The following is a 19,664-nucleotide window of genomic DNA, read 5'->3' as shown; positions in this document are numbered from 1 at the left end:
GCATGTACAAAAAGTGTCCACAGTAGCTTTCTCTCCCCGGTTATTCACAGCCTGGAGACTGCTCCCACGGAAGCTAGCTAAGCCGGTCTCCTTGTTCAGCCATAAAGCATGAGCTTCACCTCCTTGTTCACCTGTACGTAATAAGCCTGCCTCCCTGTTCAACTCTATACAATACAGAGGTGAAATTTCCAGGGTGCTACGGTTCTTCTCTAGCAGAGAGCCACACCCCAGCTTTTCTGGGTGTCTGTCAGTCATTTCTGCATTTCCTCACTACCCTAGTCTGGACCAAGCCCCCAAAGCCATGTGTGCATGTAGCAGATGGCCAACACCCTATTTATTACAAATAGGATTGTTTTAGGAGCTATGTTTATCCAGCCCTGAGTGTCTACTAGATCAGTGTTTCTCCACCTTCTTAATGCTGCGATCCTTTAATATAGTTCTTTGTGTTCTGGTGATCCCCAAACCATTATTTTGTTTTTACTTCATAACTGCAATTTTGCTGCAGTTATGAATCAAAATGTAAATATCTGATTTGCAGATATCTCATATGTGACCCCACCAAAGGGGTCAGGACCCACAGGCTGAGAACCATTGTACTAGATGCTGACATCACTGTATATCAGCAGTGTTGACATAGTTGCCCCAGTCGTGAAAAGATAAGTATTTCAGGCAGTCTGTGGAAACCGTTACAGAACTTCAAGCTGTGTTCTGAGTCTCCTTGGACAATTACTTGATGTCTGTTCATCCCACTGTTGCCACCTGGAACTTGAGATCAATTGTGACTAACAGGAGTCTCGGAAGCACAAGAGCCTGTACTGTCTGTGAAGAGCCACAGGGTTAGTACTGATCAACAGGACTTTTGCATGTTTGCATTCATGCATGTGAGTGTTCTTGCGTGTGTGCCTTCATGTGAAGGCCAGAGAGGTCAACATCAGTTGCCATTCCTCGGGCACCATCCTCCTTGTTCTGTTTGAGACAGAGTGTCTCCCTGACCCGGAGGTCACACACTAGGCTAAGCTGGCTAGCAGGCAAGCCCCATTGATTGTACCTGATTCCTGAGTGGTGGGATTACAGGCATGTATCACCATGTTTGTCTTAAAAACTGCAAACTTAGAAGGCTTGATGGCTTTTTAAAACCTTAAACAGGCATCTTCTTACTACCCTAGTTACTCAGTCCCTAGACATTTACTTGAGCAAAATCAAAACATGTACTCCCCCAAAAAAAGGGTATGTAAGGGAATCCTCATAATAATTCCAGATTGAAAATGACCCAACAGTTCCTCAGCAGGGAAATGAAAACAAAGGGTCACCTTGTATTCCCACAGTAAAATCTTTCCTTCTCAATAGTCCAAAGAATGCACCACCTAGGCTGTGGAGATGGCTCAGTGGGCAAGGGTAACCATCAAGCAAGTCTGGCAACCTGAGTTCAATCCCTCAAACCCATATAGATTTGAGAGGAGAGAATCGACTCCATAAATTGTACACAATGCCCCTTACACAAACACAATGATAATAATAAACTAAGTCACAGTGAAAAAAGAATGAAGCTGGATATAGTGGCTTTAATCCTAGCACTGAGGAAGTGGAGGCTAGTGGGTTTCTGTGCATTCAAGGCTAGCCTGGTCTACAAAGTGAGAGCCTGTCTTTTTAAAACATAGAGTTTCTGGTTCATGCAGCAACCACATGGAAGAATCTCAGAAACTCGAACTGAGTTGAATGTGGCTAGCTACAATACAGTCTAAATATTCTGATGCCATTTTCACTGGGCTCTGGCATCTTCTCCACTGACCAGTGGCACAGGGTATCAGAACATTATAACCTAGATGGAAGGGTCTGGGGAAGCAGAAAGAACCGAGGAGCCAAGGGGGGCTCTTCCCAGGCAGATTATGTTCAATGTCACATTGGGAGATGATTGTAGAGGTTTATGCAAATGTGGGAACCTTCCACTTAAGACTGACAATCGCTGTGGTTTTATTATATTAAATTATGCCTCCATAAAAATACATATAGGGTGGGAAAATGACTATAATGGATTTAGACACATAAAAAGTATATTTAAAATTTTTTGACACCAAATTACCAGGAAATAAAATGACCTCTTTGGTCAACTTTAGAAGTTGCCATGGCACCGACATCTTTCTAAAAAGTGTTTAAGTATAAAGAAGGAATGAGCATTTGCCAAGCTTTTCTGACTTGAAGTGTGTTTCAGCTATCCAAACATCGGAAGAGGAAAGCTTTCTGATGAAGAGTTACAGCTTAGCAATGCAGAACGGACACAGATTGTTAAAAAAGAAAATCACTATTTCCCAGGCACTAATGAAATAATGGATGTAGGGGAAGATGCTGGTGCTGCTGACACCATTAATTAGATGAAAGGTTGATGGGGAATTTTATAATGCATCAGTCAAGCTGACAACACCTGAGTCCAGCATTGTATCCTAACACCACTAAAACAGGACAATTGGGAACTGTGCTAGCTCTACTAATACATTGGCAGGAAGAGCACAGCACCATCTATGGTTTGCTGGCCTGTGAGGGGGGAGAGAAGGGGAAAGGGAGAGAGGGAGGAAAGAAGAGGGAGGAAAAGAAGAAATATGGGAAGAAATGAAGGAAGAGAGAAGAAAGAGTAAGAAAGGAAGGGAGGAGGTAGGGTAAAAGGGAAGAGAGGGGTATAAGGAAGGGAGAGGGAGGGAGCAAGAGAAGAACAATAGAAAGAAGGCAGGAAGGAGGAAAGGAGGAAAGAACTGTGGTGGTCTGAATAAGAATTCCCCCCCTACAGGCTCATGCATTTGAATGCTTAGTTAGTTCTTCAAAGAGTAGCAATGCTTGAGAAGGATTAGGAGGTGTGGCCTTACTGGAATAGGTGTGGCCTTGCAAGAGGAAATGTGTCACTAAGGGTGAGCTTTGAGGTTTCAAAACCCAAGCCAGACCGAGTGTCTCTCTTCTTGAAGCCTGTGGATCCAGCCTGTAGAACTCTCAGCCACTTCCACAGTACCATGTCTGCCTGTGTGCCACCATGCTCCCCGCCATGATGATAATGGACTAAACAACTGAAACTATAAGCCAGTCCCAACTAAATGCTTTCTTGGAGAGAATTGCTGTGGTCATACTGTCTCTTCGCAGCAATAAAACATAGACTAAGACAAAAGCAGAGCGAGAAAGGGAGGGAGGAAAAGGGACAGGAAGTAGAGAGAAAGGGAAGGAGGGAGAGATGGAAAGATGACTAGAATCAACTTTCTGTATCTAAGTACTTGAGATATGACTCAGGGGGTAGAGTTTTTATGGTTGATTTCTGGCATACAAAGGAGATGAAGAAAGTAGAAACAGAAGTATCAAGCAAAAACCTTTCTACATCTTCTTATGATTAGAGTCACCAGTTAAAGATGCCAAGGGGAATAGATTTATCCAAATCCAGATTGTGCAAAACTTTATAAGACAAATGATAGCTTCTTTTAAAATAAGAGAGAGAAATGGAGTTGGAGAGATGATTCAGTGGTTATACAGAAGACCACGTCTAGTTCCCAGCTTCCATGTTGGTATCTCACAAGCACCTGTAACTTCAGCTCCAGGGGTCACAACATCCTCTTCTGGCCTTCACAGGCACCTGCACTCACATGCATCTACCCCCCCATACAAACATGACTAAAAACAATAAAATAAATCTTCAAAAAATGAACAGTGTGTAATTATATGGGGAAGAGATTAAAAGATACTTACGAGACACCAAGGAAGTGTGATATGTAGGCAGATCTCGTTTGAAGTCTCATTTGAACAAACCAAGTGTTAAGACAATGTGCTGTCTGAGAAAATGTGACAGCATTTCGAGGAATATTTTTGTGAAAATATGAATATTAAATTTTGTTAAGTGTCATGTTACATTAAGTCTATTATGGTTTAAGAAAGTCTTTATATGTTAGTAGAGAACCAAAAGTAGTTTTAGGTTCATGTCTGGGAATTTGCTTTTAAAGCAGCAGGAAGTTAGTAGAAAAAATATCCCAAACACAGCAAAATGTTGACATTCATTTAACTTGAGGAATTCATGCATTTGGAATCATTATATTGTTCTGTTTTTTTTTTAGTGTGTTTCAAATTTCCTTAAGAAAATGTTGAATTAAAAGAAAGGAAATAAAGGCTGCAGAGAGTGGGTAAGAGCACCGGTTGTTCTCCCAAAGAACCTTGGTTCGATTCCCAGCATTCACATGACAGCTCACAACTGTTTGCAATTCCAGTTCAAGTGGACCTGACTCCCTCACACAGACATATACACAGGTCAAATACTAACACACATAAAAATTAAATGAATAAATTAAATTATTAAAAAAAAGAAGGAAGGAAGGGAGAAAAGAAAGAAAGTTGGACAGAAATGGCCGGGTGTTAGTAGCACATGCCTTTAATGCCAACACTTGGGTAGCAAATATAGGTGGACTTCTGTGAGTTTCAGGCCACCCTGGTCTACAGGGGGAGTTCTAGAACAGTCAAGTCTACACAGAGAAATGAAAAACCAGAGAGAGAGACAGACAGAGAGAGAGAGAGAGAAGAAAGAAAGAAAGAAGGAGAGAGAGAGAGAGAGAGAGAGAGAGAGAGAGAGAGAGAGAGAGAGAGAGAGAGAGAGAGAGAGAGAGAGAATTCATATCACAATGACAATTTATCTTGAAGGGGTAGAAGAAAATTAAGAAATTTACTCAGTCAAGGTAGAAAGAATTTAACTTTAGAGACCAGTGTGAGGGCTTGGCAGATAAAGGTGTTTGCTGCCAAAGCTGATGACCCGAGTTTGATCTCTGGGACCCATGTGACAGAAGGAGAGAACCAACTCCTGCAAGCCATCTTCTGACCTCCACACATACAGACATACCACAACTCACATGCTTCACCCACATACACATGATAATAAATGAATAATAAAATCTAACTCTACACAATTGTAGATATTGTACCCAAAGAGAATCCAGTTTGTTCTACAAATGATTTCTAGTTCTTCATGTCTTTTGGACATTGAGAGAACAAGGAAGGGTTGTTTGGTGTGTGTGTATATATATACACACACATATATGTATATATATACATATATTTCTGCTCTTGATTAAGGTATTGTGTTTGTGCAGCTCATTTTAAAATGTAGTTTATAATTAAGAAATATAGGTTAATAGGTAATCAAGCTTGTAGTCATGTTAGTTAGATTTTTTTTTAGATGTACAGAAATGTATTTCAGATGGATAGAAATTCTTCAAATCTTTCAAAGACTACAAATATGGCATTTAAAGTGTTTTAAGAATTTAGGACTTTTCATGACAATGAGACTCATCTGGCAGCACCAATCTACTTCAAGAGGGAGATGGGCATTGAAGAGGCTCCTTATGGAGTTGGTTGGCCATTTGGCCAAGAAACTGCTCTTGCCTGGACTGCTTGATGAACTGGATATGCAGGACCCACAGAGAAATAACTGCTAAAGTTGCCTAAAAGTGAGATGATCTTTTGGGGTTCCTGCTTCATGAAAGAGTCTGCTAGACATTCTTCAGGACACAGAAGAAAGTTACTGACAAACTGCCAATATAGGTGGAACTGTCTTTGAAATTTCCTGCTTTATGGAAAAGTCTGCTGGATACTATGGCCCTGTAGGCTAAAGATGGATGCCCCAATGGTACAGAAAAACTTGGGTGACTGTCCAGGTAGTGAGATGTCTCTGTCAATTCTAGAGTTTTAGAAGTTGCTTACAATGAACTTATTGTTTATTTAGGTAATATTATATCCTCCTGGAGTCTTTGATAGAGTTGAAAAATTTATAGTTATAGTTTTCCTTAGTTATAATAAAAGATAAAGTATATATCTACAAAATAAATATTGTAATTCTTGCTTAATACCTGTTTTGTATATGTAATTTTACTATGTTAAAGTTAAAACCTTTTTTATTTAAACAGAAAAGGGGAGGTGATGTGGGATCCCCCTCTGTATGCTGTGAATATCATTGGTTAATAAAGGAACTGCTTTGGGCCTATAGCAGAGCTATAGGGGAACAGAACTAGGTGGGGAAAACTAAACTGAATGCTGGGAGAAAGGAGGAAGAGTCAGGAAGAAGCCATGTAGCCCTGCCAGAGATAGACGCTGGAACTTTTCTGGGTAAGCCACAGCCTCGTGGCAATACACAGATTAATAAAAATGGGTTAAATTAAGATGTAAGAGTTAGCCAATAAGAAGCTAGAACTAACGGCCAAGCAGTGATTTAATAATACATTTTCTGTGTTATTATTTCAGTTCTGAGTGACCAGGATGAACAAGCCTTCCTCCTACAACATATATGATGGTTTGAATAAGAATTCTCTGCCAAGGGTCCATGAGATTGAACACCGAGTCCCAGGCTGGTGGAACTATTTGAGAGGGTTCTTTAGGTTCATGAATAAAGGAGAATAAGAGAGTAAGTAAACTTCCATTTTCTGGTAGCCTGGAAGGGACCGTCTCTCTCCATTTCTCCTTAGAGACTGCTGTAGGACAAGGCTTAGAGATACTCCTATATTGTAAGAGTTCATTATACATTACACCTTTTCTCTGGAAACTAACTAATACAGTGGAAAAATCGAATAACATCTCATTTCACCTTATCTAAAAGTAATTTATCTCTTCTTTCCTTGGAGATCTTTTCTCTCTTAAGATTCAGACATTTGGACTGGTGAGATGGTCCATTCAGTAGGTAAAGGCTTGCCTCCATGCCTAATAACCTGAGCTCCATTCCCAGAACTCCGCAGGGTGGAAGGAGAGAATCAACTCCTGTAAGTTGTCCTCTGACCGCTACACACACACACACACACAAATGTAACACAACATTTGCAAACATATACATACACATGTGTACACACACAATATAATAAGAAAAGATCCCGATGCTATTGTCACATGTTTTGTCAGTGGTTTCTGATTAGCATTACCCAGGAAAACATCCAGTCTTTCAAGTTCTGCTCTATTTTCCCTTCCCAGCCCTGAGCAATGTATGGTTTTGGTTGCCTCTGACCCTGCCACTCCATTGACTGTTTTAGTCCCAGGCATCTGGCTGCTTTGCATGGAAGCAAACACTCGCTGGAGAGCCAGCTCTGCTTCTTTAGGTTTCTGAACCAGAAGAAAACTCCCTGTTCTGAAAAAAAAAAACAAAAAAACAAAAAAAAACAACTTCCAAGAAAAGACAGCATTCGCATAACAAACATTGCTGTAAAGTGTAGAATGATAGCAAGTCAGACATCGAAATACCCCACAGGCCTGGTATTTCTTTCCTTTTTAAAATGTGCTGATTTATTTCTGAGGCGTGCCCATACCGTGGCACACATGTGATGGTCAGAGGACAACTTCTGTGTGGATTCTGGAGGCTGTCAGGCTCCCTGGAGCACCCCTTACCCACTGTGCCATCTTGCCAGCCCTCTGTGTAATTTTTATAGGTGAAATTATATACACACGTGAACGTGTACAATGGGTGAAAATCATATTGGAGTATGTAGAAAATTCTCCACTACTTCCTCCCCGCTTCCTCCTCTCTCTCTACCCCTCTTTTTCTTCTTTCCTTCCTTCCTTCCTTCCTCTCTTTTTCCTCCTTCCCTTATTTCTCTCCTTTTAATTTCTTGCCCTTTCTTCTTTTCAACACAAGCTCTCCCTGTAGCCTAGGCTGACTTTGAATTCATTATCAACTCAGCTCTGCCTTCCAAGTGCCAGAATGGCAGGCTCATACCACCAGAACTGGTAGAATGGGAATCGATTTCCTAACGGTACATTTATTATTTAGCTAGTGTTTGCTCCATGCTGTGTAAACAAGGGATATAACCTATAAAACAAAGCAGTGTGCATCCACTTCTTTCACTTAACAGGGAGCTCTGGTGTATTAGCTACCTTTTGTTGCTGTGATAAAAATACCTGACATAAGCCTGGATCACAAGCTTGAGGATTGGGGTTCAGATCCCCAGAAACTGATGTAAATGTCAGGTGTGCATGGAAGACCATCTGTAATTTCAGCCTTGGAAGGAGGAGGCAGAAGATCCACAGAGCAAGCTAGCAAGCAACACTATTCACATTGATGAACTCTAGGTTTGATTGGGAGATCCTGCCTCTATGAATAAGGTAAAAGAATGATAGAAGATGATTCCATACATGAACCTGGGGCTTCCATGTGCATACACATACAAAATCAGGTATGCTACACACATGCACATGCATGAAAAATTGAAAAACCCTGAATGTACAATTTAAGAAAGAAAAGATTTGTTTACTTATGTATAGTTATAATAAGTCCATTGTACACACACCAAAAGAGTTTAAGCATTGATAGAAAACTTGCCTGGCATTCAAAGCCCTGAGTTCCATCCCGGGTGTCACAAACAAGCCAAACTCTCCTGATTTTCTAAGACAGTGTTCTCAACCTGTGGATCACGATCCCCTTGAGGAACAAATGACCCTTTCACGGGGGTCGCTGAGACCCATCAGAAAACACAGACGTTTACATTATGATTTATAACAGCAGCAAAATTATACTTATGAAGTATCAATGAACATAATGTTATGGTTGGGGGGTCACCACAGCATGAAGAACCACATTAAAGGGTTGTAGCTTCTGGAAGGTTGAGAACCACTGACTTAAGAGATCAGATCTTATGTTCATCTCTCGCTAGCAGCAACTCCATAGGTGCAGGTATGTTAATTAGCTCAATGATACTGATCATTTCACACTGTACGTCTATCAAAACATCACAGACTAAACAGCTTCAAGATATACAGCTTCAAGGACAGCCTAGCAAAGCCTACGAGTCAAAGGAAAAGGGGAAAGGAAACCTGTCTGTGAGTGTGGGCAGAGGAGCATCGCTCTAATGAACTTCAGCAACAAGCTTTACAGCCACTGAGAACAACCTGAATTGGCCTCAAATGTGGGGGGCCCCTCTTGTCCCTGGTGACCCCTCCAGCCACACATCTACTTCTGCAAGGACAATGCTTAAACTCCATCCCCACACTTTCTCCCCTGATGTAACCTTTAACCCTTCATTGGCACTGTTATCAGAGTGTGTGCACCTGTTCATATCATTCTTGTATTCAAGAAAAAGATGGGGACATGGATCTGGAGGTAAGAACACTTGTGCAAGCATGAAGACCTGAGTTCAAATCCCCAGCACCTAAGTAAAAAGCTGGCCATTGCTTACTTAACTCCAGGACTATGTAAAGTGAAGCCAAGGAGAACTGCTGTGGCTTGCTGGTCTAGTCTAGCTGGAGGCTCAGCGAGGGACCCTGTCTCTAGGGAATAAGGTAGAGAGTTGCTCTGGTTGCATTTCTGTTGCTGTGACAAATACCATAACCAAACTCAATACTGAGAAGGAAGGGTTTATTTGGTTTACAATTCCAGATATATTATTTTGGGGAAGTCAAGTCAAGAACTTAAGCATCTGGTCACATTGCACCCATAGCCGAGAGCAGAGAGAGGACAAATACACCCTTCATTCCTCTCTTGCCTTCAGCTCTCTTACACTGTTCAGGATCCTTTGCCTAAGGAGTAGTGCCTCCCATAGTGGACTGGGTCTTCCTTCATCCACCGACAATTGGAGACAATCCTCTACAGACAAGCCGACAGGCCAAACTTATCTAGAAAACTCCTCATGAAGACTCTTCTCAGGTGATTCTAGGTTATATCAAGTTGACAATTAAAATTAACCCACAACACCATCAAGATACTTTGGATAGAAATTTTAATTCAGGAGACAACTTGGTTTTGAGAAGAAATTAAACAGATAAAAGCACCAGGCTCTCTACTTATCATCCAGAGCAGGTCACTAAACATGAGATACAAGGGTCAGTCTTTAGAGACGGAAAGCCCAAGTCATCCACACTGAAGAAGTCTCGATGTCTCTGCTTAAATCTCTCCGCTGGAATGGACAGGGATAAACAACCCACACTTGATAGGCTTAAAAAGCTTGGAACATACCTCAAGGGTGAAGTTCACATCACAAACCAGGAGGAAGGGATGCCAAATTACCCACCTTGATTCCAAGTTCAATATTCTCTCCTCCATACACATCCATCCCAGGGTCCAGCAGACCAATTTCACCGAAGAACTTCCTGTTGACCACGAATGAGCAGCCAATCATGGCTGGTGTCCTGTGGGAGAAAGAAAGAAGCAAGATCGTCAATGTGTAGGAAGGTGACGTCTTTTTTTTTTCTTTCAGACACTCATGAAGTATGCAGGGATTTCTGCTCTAGTTCTTTTTGAGTCCTCAATTTCCCCACTCCTCATCTCTCCATAAGGCTGCCTTTTAGCTGCAGAAGAACAGGGAGTGTATGCACCCGGGGATATCCCAGAACCATGATTAAACATGGTAAAGACCAGTCTCACGCATGGTGTTCTCCCTGTACTCCCAAAAGAGCAGAGTAACTCCGCGGAGGTCCAGAGAGGCTCTCTAAAGGAATTTCGGTGCGAGGCACAGCTCTATTCTGCTCGACCCAGGGAACAGACAGGAATGGTTAAACTTGAAGCATGAAGGTAAATGAGAGGATATGTGATGGTTAATTTTCAACGTTAACACGCTGGGTTTGGAATCACCTAGGAGACACACCCACGGTTGTGCTTCTGAGGGTGTTTCCAGAGAGGCTTAACTGAGGAAGAAAGGATCGGTCCTCCGCAAGTGGAGGGCGGCACCATCCCATGGGCTGGTGCTCTGAACTGAATGAAAAGGGGAGGGCAAAGTAAGCAGCTGCATCGTTTCTGGTTGCTTCCTGACTGTGGATACAGTGTGGCCAGGAGCCTCGTGCTCCCGATGCCAGCATGGACTGTGCCCTCAAACTGTGAGCCTAAATAAACCCTTCCTTTCTTAAGTTGTGTTTGTCAGGTATTCGGTCACAGCAATGGGTAAAATAACTAGCCTAGAGTCCAAAATCCAAAGGATCCAATATCCATGCTCTGTCTGGAGACACTAGACCTGGAAGCTGGTGTCTTAAGAAGGAAGAGGACTCAGAGAGGAGAGTATTCATGTCTATGGGTATCTTTGCTCCAACAGAGCTGAAATGCTTCCCCACTGAGACAGGACTAAGGAAAGACAGCTCTTCAGGGAGGTGCTGGTCCTCAGGAGACCAGAGGAAGCCTGTCCTGTCTGTCTGCATCCTGGGTACTTCACCAGAACTTGAAGGCAAGGGTCGGGAGGCTGATCCTGATGCAGAACAAAGAGTCACGCCACTGCTGATAGCATCTTGTGAAGAAGTTGTGTTTGGAATCTGTCACAGTGTCAAGGAATCTGACTGACTGTGGGAAGGCGAAGCTGAAAGGAGCCCTAGGATGAGGCCCCTTTGAAACAAATGTAAACAAAGTGCTGTGGGGGTAACCTCATAATGCTAGGAACAAGTGACAGTCCTAGTCAAACATTGTGACTAATTGGTAAAAAGATGTGGAGACTTAGTAGTTAAAAGATACACGCACAGTCAAGCTGGGCATAGTGGTATACATTTAAAATCCCAGCAGGAGGAAGGTGGAGGCAGAAGGGTTTGTGAATTCAAGGACAGCCTGGCTACAGAGAGAGTTCAAGGCAACCCTTTACTATGTCTCAAGTTCAAGGCCAGCCTGAGCTGTATAATAAGTTCAAGGCCAACCTGGGCAACATAGTGAGTTCAAGGATAGCATGGGCTACATGGTAAACTTAAAGTCAGGCTAGAACACATCATATACATGAGGCCTATCTAGGGTACTAAGTGAGTTTAGCTTCAGCTACATAGTTAATTCACACCCAGCCTAGGTTACGCTAATGAGTTGAGGCTGGGCCAGCCAGCATTGTCATTGCTAATCAATTCAGACCACAACCGCTTGCTATTCCGGGGCCATCTGAATGGACTTAAAATGATCAGCTGTCCTTTGCCTGGGAGAACCAGTTCCCTGGCAGGAAGTTGCCGCTTTGACACAACGAGACCTGCTGTGTCCGGTGTCAGGTGAGCTAGCCTCATCCTCACCATTGGTGAGCCGAGAACAAAGTGTGGCCTCACTTCCACCATGGGCATCCGTGCCACCTGTCCAGCCATGTGAGCCGTAGTCAATAGCACGCCGGGGATGATGAGATTCTTGAACGCCTGCGTACATCCTCATTTTTTCAAACTCAACTGCAATTACTACCATTAGCACAAACATTTCCACTCAAAATCATTCAAAAATGATAATCATATTAAGGGAATCTGCCAATGCCCTAATAGCTCCATTACAGAGGAGAAGAACAGAAATTAAAAACAATCGCTTTTATTGTTGCGATTATACAAAATATATGCACCACACACAACCAGTCCAGCTGACGGAGAGGCAGGAAGGAAGAGAGAGTCAGCCAGGCATGGGTGGTGGCCACGAGAATTCCCATTCAGAGGGATCAAGCTTTCCGGGTTTCCAGGCTGGTCTTTTTCATGGGTTTGACCAAGAGCTTGGCGCTGTTTGCTTCTACATCTTCTATGTGTGAATCTAAACTATCCCCCACAGGCTATTTGAGAGGACCTCTGGGGGCGGGGCCCAGGTGAAAGAGGTAGGTCACTGCAGGGGTAGGGATTTGAAGGTCATACCTCAGACCCGACTTCCAGCCTCTGTAATGTAAGAAGTCTCTGTCACAAACTCCCACCATGAACTCCTCCATGTTTTCCCAGTCATGATAGAAGGAATGAGACCTTCTAAGATGTGGGCCAAAATATTATCTTTAACCCAAGATGAATGACAATGATTATTAACTTGAAGGGACCTGGAACCACTTTGAAGACAAACCTCTGGGCATGTCTGTGAGGGAGTTTTTAGATTGGGTTCTTTGAGGAGATGCCTTATCGTTTCTATTGTGCTATGAAGAGACCCCCTGACCATGGCAACACTTATAAACAAAAACACTTAACTGGGGGCTTTCAGAGGTTTAGGTCATCACCGTCATGGTAGGGACAGGGTGGCATGCAGGCTGATGTGGTGCTGGAGAAGGAGCTGAGAGTGAAGAAGGAACAACATCTTGATCCCTGGACAACAGGAAGTGAACTGAACTAGGCATAACTTGAGCATATGAGACCTGAAAACCCACCCCCACTGTGGCACACTTCCTCTAATAAGGTCATAACTACTTCAACGAGGCCACACCTCCTAATAGTACCACTCCCTATGAGCTTAGGGAGGCCAGTTACATTCAAACTACCGCAGGTGGGAAGACCCACCCTGAACAGAATGTCACCATTCAATAGTCTGGGGTTCTAGACTAAATATGAGTGCAATGTGACTTCTAATTTCTGCTGCTGTAACTTCCATACCCCGATAGACTGTATCCACTCAAACTGTGAAGCAAAAACAAAACCTCCCTTCCTGTAGTTACTTTTGTCTGGTATTTTGCCATAGCCACAAGATAGGTAACCAGTACACACCTATAGTGTGTAAGAGACTGCTGGAAGAGACTTCTTGGAGGAGTTCCTACCTAGACTCCCCCAGCGAGGGGCTGGAGAAGCAGCTCAGCGGTTGATGACCTGCTAGAACCACTCAGTGTGGAGTTATGGGAGGGTCACGGCAGTAGAGTTCCTGTTTAGAATCCCGCAGGGAAGGGCTGGTGGCATGGCCAAGCCACAGCACAGTTATTTAGCCGACACAAGGTCCCGGTTTCAATCCACAGCATCCTCACAGACATCTCTGCATCAGCTTCAGCGACTCCTACTCTCCGAGTATCAGCAGCCCCGGGGCTTTCAGCAGCTGGCGCTGTCAGCCCTCTGCTCATAGGCTTGACACCCATGGACCTGGTTCTACATCAACTGGAAATGAAATTGCATCTGTACTGAACATGTCCAGACTTTCCTTCTCACCCTTAGTCGCTAAGATTATAATGCACACTTTCATGTTGATATCATGCTGAGGTTTTCAGTGTTGAGACGATTACTGGCCCAGGAAGATGTCAGTGTTGCGGGAACACCACACTGTCTATGTAAGAGACTTGAGCATACTGGATTGGGTCGCGGTGGTGGGTCCTAGGACCGGTCCTCCAGGCACAGAACTGAGGAGCAGTGTGTCAACTTCTTTGACAATAGGCATCTTCGCTGTTAACATCCCACTTACTACAGTGCATATTGTGGGAACGTCACGCTCCACTGATTCCCTATGTGCTTCCCCATAAACAGTGTGAGGTCCATCAGGGGATGCTGACCTTCGGGTCCAGAAGCTGGATGTTAAGGACACCGGTTGGTATAGAGAGGAGGGTGGAGAACTATGTGCTGCAGGTTGTTCAGTCCAGCAAATTCCTCTATTGAGAACCTCACTACTTTGGGGAGATTCGTAATCCTCAAAGTGTCACTACTTTAGAGATGTCATTAAGCCCATTCCCTGTCCGCGGGACCTGACACTCAGAGATTGTGCTTATCTAGCGTTCGTTCTCTTGCTATAGCAAAACACCCGAGATCATTCGCTTACAAAGAAAAAAAAAGTTTATTTGGGCTTAAAAGATTTCAACCTCTATTTAGTAGTTCCATTGCTTTCTTAGTATTTATTATTTTATTGTTACGATTATTACTATGACTATTACTGGGGTCAGAGGATAACTTTCAAGAGCCAGTTCTCTCCTTCCATCATGTGAGTCCCCTGGAATGAACTCAGGTTGTCAGCCTTGCTGTAAGGCCCTTGAGCTGCTGAGCCACCTGGCCGGCCAACTTCAGCAAGGGGCACTTGCTGAAGTGCAAGGGCAAGGTAGGTACGGCAGAGAAAAACTGTCTCCTGGCCAGAGGGCAGGAAGAGAGGAAAAGAACTATCCAAGGACATCCCCAACAGCCTGTGTGTGTGTGTGTGTGTGTGTGTGTGTGTGTGTGTGTGTGTGTGTGTACAGGTGCACATGGATGTGGAGGTCAGATGATGGCCTTAGGTGACATTCTTCAGGGGCTGTCCACCTTATTTTTGAAAGAGAGAGACTCTCACTGACTTGGAGCTGGACTATTGGCTGCCCACTTTAAAAAAATAGCTTTAAAAGATTTTTTTTTTACTGTGTAAGAGTGTTTTGTTTACACATGTGTCCGTGTGTGCACTGCCGCATGTGTACCTGGTGCTTGTAGAGGTCAGGAGGGGACTCAGAGTCTCTGGAACTGTAATTACTGACCATTGTTAGCGACCATGTGGGTGCTGAGAATCGAACCTCAGTCCTCTGAAAGAGCAGTATGTGCTCTTAACCAATGACATCTCTCTAGCCCCAAGGTATGGCATTGTTATGCCTGTTCTCAGTGGGATTCAGGTCCTCATGCCCGCAGGCTTAAAGGGTAAGTATTTTACCAAAAAAAAAAAAAAAACCATCTTCTCAGAGTCCATTTCTTTAAAAATTATTTATTCATACACACACACACACACACCGTTTTGTCCGCATGTATGTCTGTATACCATGCATGTGCCTAGTGCCTATGAAAGCCAGAAGAGAACATCTGCTCCACTGAAACTGGAATTATGGATAGTTCAAACCTGCCACATGGGTGCTGAGAATTGAATTCAGGTCTTCTGCAAATGCAACAGGAAGTGTTCTTAACTGATGAGCTATCTCTCCAGCCCTTCACCTTGGTATTTTGAGACAGGGTCTCTCCCTAGACTGGAGCTCACCAAGTAGGCTAAGCTGGCTGGTCAGTGATCTCTAGGGATCTTCCTGTCTCTCCGTTTCCAGCAATGGGATTATGAGTACATTCTACCATACATACCTGGCATTTTATACGGGTTATGGGGGTTGAACTCAGGCCCTTATACTTACATAGCAAGTAATTTACTGATTGTTCAGGTTGATTCTAAATGTCAACTTCCGTGACCGCTGGACCATCTGTCTCTCCAGCCCCCAGAATCCCTTTCTTAAAGGTTCCACAACTTTTCATTGCCACCTTGCTGGGGAGCAGGTCTTTAACACCCATGACTCAGGGAATATTTCCGACCCAAACTTCAGTAGAAGTAATAATAAAAAGCTGACCAAGCACAGTTCCATTCCTATGAACAGTGAGGATCCCAGAGCTACCTGGTGGTGGCAGACTCCCTTCCACTCCTTGGTACATTATTGCCTCCCCAACCAGAAAAGCTAAAACCAACAGCAGCTAAGAGCGCTCCCACCGCATGAACCAACAGGTCCCATTCTGAAGCTTTTTTTGGGAACTTGCGGCTGCTAAACACTAAAAATATAATTTGGGGGAAGGAGTTGGCAGGCTTGGAGAGTTTTAGCTTGCACGGGAAAGTAATTTAATACTCAGAGTTCCATTTGTCTGTGCTACACATATAAATACCAGAAGGGTTAGCACCCCTGCCTTTTTTTAAAAAAAATCAAACTCCGTATTCGACACACATATATCTCACAGATCGGACCCAAAGGCCAAAGCTTTGCGGTTCAATGGAGGGAGCATTTTTCGCGTTTGTTGCTGGGGAGATAATTCGCCCTGGCACAACTTCCTCTGAACCAACGGGGGAAGCAGACTGCCTGGGTGTTAAGAGCCTTTGTTTGTGGGGGGATAAAGGAAAGGCTCATCTTCTCTCTCCTCGAGTGTGATTTTTCACAGTTGGAGGAAGAAAAAAGAAACCCACCCGTCAGTAGGGATTGAAGTTGTCAGTTTCCAGTGCCTGCTTCCTTGGCTGACTGGTTTCTGCTCAGGCTTGTTTCATTGAAACAAAGACCATTTCCACCCTCTCCAGTGGGATGCTTCCTAGGAGTCATTTTCTCAGCATAACACATTGGTTCTTTGCTAATCGCATTTGATTTAGTCTTTGAGGAAGTGATTCCCTGATAGGTCTTTGAAGAGTATTTTTGTAAAAGCGTGGTATGTTCTAAGATGTGATCTGTGAAGCCATTATCAGCTATCAGAACTTCTTAAAGCAGTGTGTGTGTGTGTGTGTATGTGTGTGTGTGTGTGTGTGTGTGTGTGTCCCCAGCAGAGGGCGTCATATCCCTGGAGTTACAGCTGGAGTTACAGGAGTGCCCTATATGGGTACCGGGAGCTGAATTTGGGTCCTCTGACCAAACAGTACATGTTTTAACTTCAGCGCCATCTCTCCAGCCTGAGGTACATATTTTTTAGGTGTGTAGTTAACTAACTTGTGAGATGAGACATGGCTGGATAAATGTTTTGGGAAAAAATAAGTTTATGATTGATTTCAGTGAAACATAGACTGTTTCTGTCTGGTTAGAGAGAGCTATGAGGGGTGTGTGTGTGTGTGTGTGTGTGTGTGTGTGTGTGTGTGTGTTCACCTTGCTTTGAGGCAGAGTCTCTCGTCGAACCTGAAGCTTGCCATGCTGACTAGGCTGACTGGACCATGAGCTTTGGGGAATCTCCCTGCCTCTGCCTCATTCATCACGTTACCATACCTGGCCTTTTTACATAGGTTATATGGTAGTGTGCTGATTAGGTTTTTGTTGTTGTTGTTGTTTGAGACAGGGTTTCTCTGTGTAATAGCCCTAACTGTCCTAGAACTACTTCTTGTAGACCAGGCTGGCCTCGAACTCATAGTTATTTGCCTGCTTCTGCCTCCCAAGTGCTGGTATTAAAGGTGTGAGCCACCACCACCCAGCAGCTGGTTAGTTTTTTTTTTTTTGTCAACTAAACACAGGCTGGGGATGGGGACATCCAGAAAGAGAGAACCTCAACTGAGAAAATGCCTCTCCATCAAACTGACCGGTGGACAAATCTGCGTGGGCATTTTCTTGATTAAGGATTGACTTGGGAGGGCCCAATCCATTGTGGCACCCCTGGACAGGTGGTCCTGGGTTTCATAAGAAAGCAAGCTGAGGAGCTGGAGAGATGGCTCAGCAGTTGAGATCATGTGCTGCTCTTACAGAGGATCCAGGTTTGGGTCCCAGCACTCATGATAGCTCACAGTCATCCATGGCTCCAGTTCCAGGGTATCCCCTGATGCCCTCTTCTGACCTCTGCAAGCACCAGGCAAAATAATCATACACATAAAATAGAAGAAGAAGAAGAATCAGAGGGAGAAGAAGAAGAAGAGGAAGAGGAGGAGGAGGAGGGAGAGGAGTAGGAGGAGGAGGAAGAGGAGGAAATCTGAGCAAGTCACAGAAAGCAAGCCAGCAAGCAGTGCTCGCCCATGGTTTTTGCTCCAGTTCCTGCTTTGAGTTCTTCTCCCAGCTTCTCACAGTTATGCAGTGTAGCTGGAGAGCTGTAAGCTGAGATAAACCCCTTCCTTCCCACGTTGCTTTTGGTCATTGTGTTTTCTTCAGCAATAGAAAGCAAAGGAGGCCAGGTTTGAACTTAGGCCCTCATGTTTGTGTAGCAAGCCTTTTCGCAGCTTAGCCACCTACCCGTTCCTGGGCGGAATATTTTTATAGATGAATATCTGTCACCAATGTCTTGATGGGAGCCAAAAAACTGAACCTTCATGGAGCAAAAATGCATTCCTTGTAGTCACCAGTTTTACTGTAACTGAGTCCCAGAGAGGAGTAAAGGAGGACCGTGAGCCAGCATCAAAGTGTCCTCTTCCTGAGTGTTTTCTCACAGTTATGAAAGCAACCAATGCAATCACAAATTCAGCTCCAAGAGTCCTCACATCTACTACAAGCAGAGTCACTGGATTCATCCTTAGCATCTAAAAGATGTTTCTAAGAGAGGTACAGTTGGGACTGGGACAAGGTGCGGTCCGTGAAATGTTCATCTTGCAAGCACCAGCACTTGAATTTGATTCCCACAATCCAGACTAAACGAAAAAAAAATTGCATACAGCGACATGTACTTGCAACCCCAGCATCCAGGAGGAAGAAACGGGTGGGTCCCTGGGGCACAGTGTCGACCCTGCCCAGTTTAACTGGTGAGTTTGCGGCCAGCAAGAGACCCTGTCTCAAAAACCAACATGGATATCATCTGAGAAATGACAACTCAAGTTTACCTCTGCCCTCTACACAGCTGTGCACCTCCCAGACACCACACACACACACACACACACACACACACACACACACACACACACACACAGAGTTGCAATTATTCAACCCACTGAGGTCCAAGAGATGATGACCCGGCGAAGTCTTCAGCAAACACCACAAACTTCACCAACCTTTAGGTGTTTGTCGGCATCAGCTCTCTGTGTGCCCAAGAATAACAATTGTATTCGGAATCCAAACACCTTCCTTTCTCGACCCTGGCTCAGGCGGCCTTGCCCAAGTCGCTTTAAGAAAGGGGTTTGAGTGGAACGACACCACAGTTACCTTGAAAGGTGTGTGGGCTTCTCTCTCCTTCGCCAGCCTTGCCATCTGGAGGCAGCCACAACCTTGAGATGATAAAGACGCCAACGCCGGGGTGGGAGGAACTGAAAGAGATTGTCTATTGTGGCCGCAAAGCCAGCGTTTGAGATTAACTGTTAAAGCAGCAGTCTCAACGGGGTCTCAAGTGCATGAGTCAGCCACCAGAGAGAGAAGTATTTTATAAATCTCTAAATCCTCTTTACAGATCAAAGATGGCTACCATATGAAGTCACAGGAAGGGGTCTATGGCCCTGCAGTGGGTGTCAATACTGGCTTAGGGCAACCTGGGTAAGTCTGGTTTGTTACTATTGTTTAAATGCAAGTGTATTCCTGCGTGCAGACGCGTGTGGACACACAGGTGTGCTGTGCATACACATGTGTATGTGCATGTGTATGGAGACTAGAGGACAGCATTCTCTAGTGTCATCTCTCAGAAAGGCTATTCTACCTCCTTTGAGACAAGGTTACTTACTTGTCTTACAAGTA

The 19,664-nt window shown here is 44.1% G+C and overlaps 1 protein-coding gene across 1 annotated transcript in view; it reads right to left on the bottom strand.

Annotated features, from left to right (window-relative positions):
- Galnt17 (polypeptide N-acetylgalactosaminyltransferase 17) overlaps window positions 1–19,664 on the bottom strand; it is a 425,585-nt gene that overhangs the window by 74,308 nt on the left and 331,613 nt on the right. The window contains exon 6 of the mRNA XM_048433766.3: window positions 9,993–10,110. Within this exon, the coding sequence (XP_048289723.1) occupies window positions 9,993–10,110 (118 nt within the window). The remainder of the gene's footprint in view (window positions 1–9,992; window positions 10,111–19,664) is intronic.

The sequence above is a fragment of the Myodes glareolus genome, chromosome 2 (genome assembly GCF_982192425.1).
Source record: "Myodes glareolus chromosome 2, mMyoGla1.1, whole genome shotgun sequence".
Taxonomy (NCBI): Eukaryota; Metazoa; Chordata; class Mammalia; order Rodentia; family Cricetidae; genus Myodes; species Myodes glareolus.
The sequence above is the reverse complement of the archived record's forward strand: the minus strand, read 5'-3'. Positions and strand labels throughout refer to the sequence as shown.